This window comes from Oncorhynchus gorbuscha, linkage group LG12 (assembly GCF_021184085.1).
Source record: "Oncorhynchus gorbuscha isolate QuinsamMale2020 ecotype Even-year linkage group LG12, OgorEven_v1.0, whole genome shotgun sequence".
Lineage (NCBI taxonomy): Eukaryota > Metazoa > Chordata > Actinopteri > Salmoniformes > Salmonidae > Oncorhynchus > Oncorhynchus gorbuscha.
The window spans coordinates 60950448-60955867 of NC_060184.1; the positions used below are offsets into that span (position 1 = coordinate 60950448).

The following is a 5420-nucleotide window of genomic DNA, read 5'->3' on the forward strand; positions in this document are numbered from 1 at the left end:
GCTATGTCGGTGGTGGTCTAAACATACAGCCAGTGTCCGTAATAATGCGATGACTGTTTGTGTCTGGAATTGTCCGTAGAGTCGTAATCCCACAGATGGAGGTAAAGCTGCAATCTAAAGAAAGTGTTATGTCTAATGAAGTGACATTTTTAATTTAGAGGGTGATACCACTTCCTTGAATTGGATCATTTTCACATATTTGTCAATGGACTGGAGTGTTTATCTATTTAATTGTGCGAGTAATCTGGATAGTAATGTGGATAGTAATATGGATAGTAATATGGATAGTAATGTGGATGGCTATAGTGGGAGACACTGAGGGGATACTACATGTCTTTCTTTGATCCCCTGCATTGCTTGATTTTTATTTTCAACCACAACCCCACACACATCATCACACACTACAAAGACAGCAGTGATTAGGGCCAGTTGTCACATTGTCAAAAAGCATCACAGCAAAAGATGTTGGATAAAATCCCAACTAGCTTGTCACTCTCATCTTGTTAGAACTCTAATATAGAGAGGGCTAAGAAAGGGATAACGAGTAAACAACGCTAAGTGCATACCATCCCCAGTGTAACAAAATAATGCACTATTTCCTTTATTTCCAATCCAATACCACTGAGCTTTGAAGACAAGGACCCAGAGAAAACTGACATGTATTATAACTAATGGTTGTGTTTACACTGTTGTCGCTGTGTTGCTGTGGGTTTGTTTTGTTTTTGTTGTCACATCGTTAGGCGTGTCATCTTTAATTCAGAAGAAAATGGAGAGCTGTGGTGCTGACTCACAGAGAGATAGGAGTGGGGGCACAAGAGAGACAGAGCAGAAACAGACCGACAGAAAGACATATACAGAGAGACAGAGAGAGACGTTAGAAAGAGAGTGAGGGATGCATGTCAAGGGTTTTCATCCCTAAGGTGTGTGTATCCTGTCCTCTCTGTTCGACTGCATCCTCATCTCATATTCAGCTTGAATGAAAGTCTTTGCCAAGCCAAGCCTACTGAACTGTACAATGAATATTTCATGTCTACGAGGGAACAGAAGATAATCATTTTTTTGGTGGAAAATATCACCATCTGTTGGAAAGTCTCTGTCCCTTCTTAGTTGCACATTCAATTTTCACATGAAATAATGTTCTCACATTGTGGTATAATGAAGGAACCCAATGTCATATTTAATAAATACATTCAAGGGACAAAACACAATCATCTGATCCTATCTACAGATTTAATGTACCAAGAGAGACATGTATCTCATTCAGCCTTACACCTAAATGAGCTATATTCTAGTCTCAATACATTGTGCAGCTAATAAGTCAATTAACATTTGAAAACAGAGACATATGGAGAGACACTGACAGCTGTGTGTGTGTGTGTGTGTGTGTGTGTGTGTGTGTGTGTGTGTGTGTGTGTGTGTGTGTGTGTGTGTGTGTGTGTGTGTGTGTGTGTGTGTGTGTGTGTGTGTGTGTGTGTGTGTGTGTGTGTGTGTGTGTGTGTGTGTGTGTGTGTGTGTGTGTGTGTGTGTATGTATGTATGTATGTATGTATGTATGTATGTATGTATGTATGTATGTATGTATGTATGTATGTATGTATGTATGTATGTATGTATGTATGCAAGTGCGTGCGTGCATCGCGCGTGCATATTAGCCCCCTTCAATCTTTAATCAAGTCCCATCACCCGCTATCGATATGTCCTCCAGGTGGGTAATATCATTTGCAATCAAAACACAAATTCCCCAGCATCGTTTTAATCATGAATCTGTCAACCCTTATCAGTGACATTACAATTAGTTGCCTGGCGCACAATCACAGGGGAATGAATATATTTAGGCCTATATTTCATTCTCTGTGGGTGTCGGGATCTACTTAGGCACACTGTGGGGTGCCATCTGATGGTGAAGATCATCAAATTACCCTCGGTTATTTAATGATGCTAGAGGTTTGGTTAAGAATGGTCTGAATGTCACAAATTTGCGATCAAATGTTTAAAATTGGCCTGCTGTAAATTGTGACATGTTTTTTTTACTAATATACAGGCCCATATTATGTGGCATATTAAAACGTGGCCCATGGTGCATATTTCAGAAAACGTTTGTTTGAGTAAGGCTTGCACAGTGCCTTAATTAATCGATCCAAAGTTAACTGTAACTTGTATTAGGCTATGAATAAAATGCTAGTTTAATGGGAACATACATGTATGTATGGAGTAAAACATAGACGTGTCTCAGTTGAAAATTAAATCGGTGCTCTGGAGATGCAGAAGATATTGATATTTTTCAATGAGATCAGGAATCGAGATGAAATTGAACTCACCGCCCGCGTCCCCTATTGTTGAGGGAATGGTTTCAGCACCACGAAGTAGTGGACAGCTCCACACCGTTCCACACCCATCATCATCATACAGGCAGCATCAGGCAAACATGTGCCCGATAGTTCAAGCGCGTTTCTTATTCGACCGAAGTTTTAACAGAGATTATTCATGAAGGGGATCAAACAAACTGTCACTCTTTTACCTCAAATCCAAGACTTGAATACGCCCCATGGGGAATGCTGTGTGAAGGTTTAGATGCGACATAAAACAAGAAAACAGCTTTCACAGACTACACAGATTCACTATCAACGCAAGTATTTGTTTACTAACAAAATGCTCTGGGAAAGGGATGACAATACAGCAGCCTAATGTGCAATCCACGGAAAGCTAGATACATAAACTGTGGCCGTTGATTGGTTTAGATGTAGCATACATAATGCATATATGCCTCAATTCTTGAGATGTATTTAAATACCGCAGTAAGCTTTTTTGATCACTGTAAAGTTTGTCTCCGGTGCGCTCGGATTCATAACATCATAAAGGGAGGCACTGCTTGAGCTTACTGTTTTCACCAAACATTCAGGAGACTCAAATGCGAGTTATTCCACAATTCTCAATCACTCTAAAACAAAGATTTTCTCGACCGACTCATATTGTGAATTTGGAATATTTTCAAACACTGTTTCTCCCAGTTATTGCAGGCAAAGCCAAAACAAAATCGAATGCCATTAAACGCAGAATGAATAATTGAGAACACCAAATCATTTGGAACTGTTTTGATGTATTTTCTTTACTTCAATTACACAATGCTATGTTAATACAGGTGCATTCTGATCCTGAAACACAGACACTGAAATATGCAAAGACCGCATGACATTCAGAAAAATAATGAGGGAAACTCACCATTGACGGATATAATCCGAAGAGCGTGATTGAAATCACCGGGTACAGGACACTAAATAGAGCACGCATTCTGTCAATCGGGAACAGTTACACTTTTCTCGCTTTATTCACCCACAGCCCTCGTTGCAGGAATGCGTCCGCGTCGCTGCCTGTATTGGCTGTGCCCACCGCCGTTCAGAGCGCTCCAATGGAACAAGACGGATAGATCCGCGTTCATTCCCAACGCTCGGAGGACTCTCGTGTGAAGCAGAGCCAACGCGCCGGTCTGATCAACATACACCAGTGACACCACAGAGAAAAGTTTATGCCAGGGGACGAGACAGATGTACGAGGCTGCAGGGGAGTCGCACAACGGATATGACATCATTTGGTGTGTGTCCTGGGTGTTGGGAAGACATTTTTATTGATGTTGATCAGTGCCAAGACCTGCCACTCCCCACGCAGTGCCCGGAGAATAGGCAACAGCTAAGAACAGGCAACAGTCACAAAACACACACCTTCCTCTGTGATAGGCTAGTATATGTGTTGGAGTTTTCACTACCAAAACATGACACCACTTGTAGCAAGACAATATGTGCGTTGACTGCTAATGATTACAGGTGCATAACAAACTGTATAGGATGATATAAACCATATTGAAATGAATAGATCATTTGAAGCATGAAGTGATACATTACAAATGTTCCAATTTTCAGAATGCACCACCTTGTCACAACTTCCGCCAAAGTCGGGTCCTCTCCTTGTTCGGGTGGCACTCGGCCGTCGGCGTCACCGGTCTTCTAGCCATCATCGATCCACTTTTCATTTTCCATGTGTTTTGTCTTGTTTTTCCTCACACCTGGTTTCAATTCCCTCAATCATTTGTTGTGTATTTAACCCTCTGTCCCCCCCATGTCTTTGTGTTGGATTGTTTATTGTATGTGCTTGTGCACGTGTTGATTGGTGCGCGATGGGGTTTTGTACCCAAATGTCTTGTTATTTTTATGCTGTGGGTTTTGCTATTAAACTTCTCTGGCTATTACTAAGATCTGCTCTCCTGCGTCTGACGTCCCTGCCACCGATTACGCACCCCTTACAGAATCCCACACCACCTATATGGAGTCAGCAGGAGCAGGTGCCCCTCGAAAAGGGGTGGAGGAGCACGTCCAGGAGCATGCGGCGATGCTCCACCATCTCGGCGCCGCCATGGACCTTGTTGTCCAAACTATGGACCGCTGAGAGAGACAGGGAGTTTCTCCAGCGCCTCCACCAGCACAACCAGGGTCTTCACTACTCGCCCCCTCTTCACCCGATCCCAGTAGGATTCGTCTTGCCCTTCCCCGGGAGTATGATGGGACGGCTGCACACTGCCAGTGTTTCATGTTACAGCTCGACCTCTACCTGGCATCCATCCACCCGGCTCCTTCAGTTCGTGAGAAGGTGTCCGCCCTCGTCTCGTGCCTCTCTGGGAAAGCCTTGGAGTGGGCCAAAGCCGTGTGGGGAGAAGGAGATGCGGCGAGGGTAGAGCAGCGGGTGAACGTCTCTTCCATCTGAGGCAGGGGACGAGAAGTGCCCAGGAGTTCGCCAAGGATTTTCAGACCCTGGCCGCCGGCACGGGATGAAACGATAGGGCCCTGATCGAACATTATCGAGGACGTCCATTGGTTGGCCTGCAGGAACAACACCCTCACTTTCGACCAGCTGGTGGACCTGTCCATTCGGCTGGATAACCTGCTGGCTACCCGCGGATGTCCAGATCGGGTTCTATCGGTTCCATCCCCCAGGACCGCAGCTCCGGTACCCATGGAGCTGGGAGGTGCTGTGCGTAGGGAGACTGGAGGAAGTTCCGGCTCGAGCACCATCTGTGGCCACAGAGGTCACACTGCCGGTCGGTGCCGGGTTGGTTCCTCTGGGGATCGAGGCAGCAGGCAGGGCACTCTGGCGTCATCCCAGGTGAGCCGGCAACCTTCTCAACCAGAGCCCTCTGTTGCACACATGTTTTTGTATGTTTCTTTCCCTGAGTTTTCCCCGTATTCCCAGCATAAGGCGCTCGTCGATTCAGGCGCGGCTGGGAATTTTATAGGCAGATTGTTCTCCCTTAGTTTAGGGATCCCCATTGTTTCCGTGGCTTTGCCCTTCCCCTTTCACGCCTTAGACAGTCGACCATTAGGGTCAGGGTTGATTAGGGAGGCCACCGCTCCTCTGGGTATGGTGACGCAGAGG

At 45.1% G+C, this 5420-nt stretch overlaps 1 protein-coding gene across 1 annotated transcript in view; it reads right to left on the bottom strand.

Annotated features, from left to right (window-relative positions):
* Positions 1-3558, bottom strand: part of olfm3a (olfactomedin 3a) — a 42576-nt gene extending 39018 nt beyond the window's left edge. The window contains exon 1 of the mRNA XM_046290785.1: positions 3219-3558. Coding sequence (XP_046146741.1) covers positions 3219-3287 — 69 coding nt within the window. The 5' untranslated portion in view covers positions 3288-3558. The remainder of the gene's footprint in view (positions 1-3218) is intronic.
* Positions 3559-5420: the final 1862 nt, after the last annotated feature.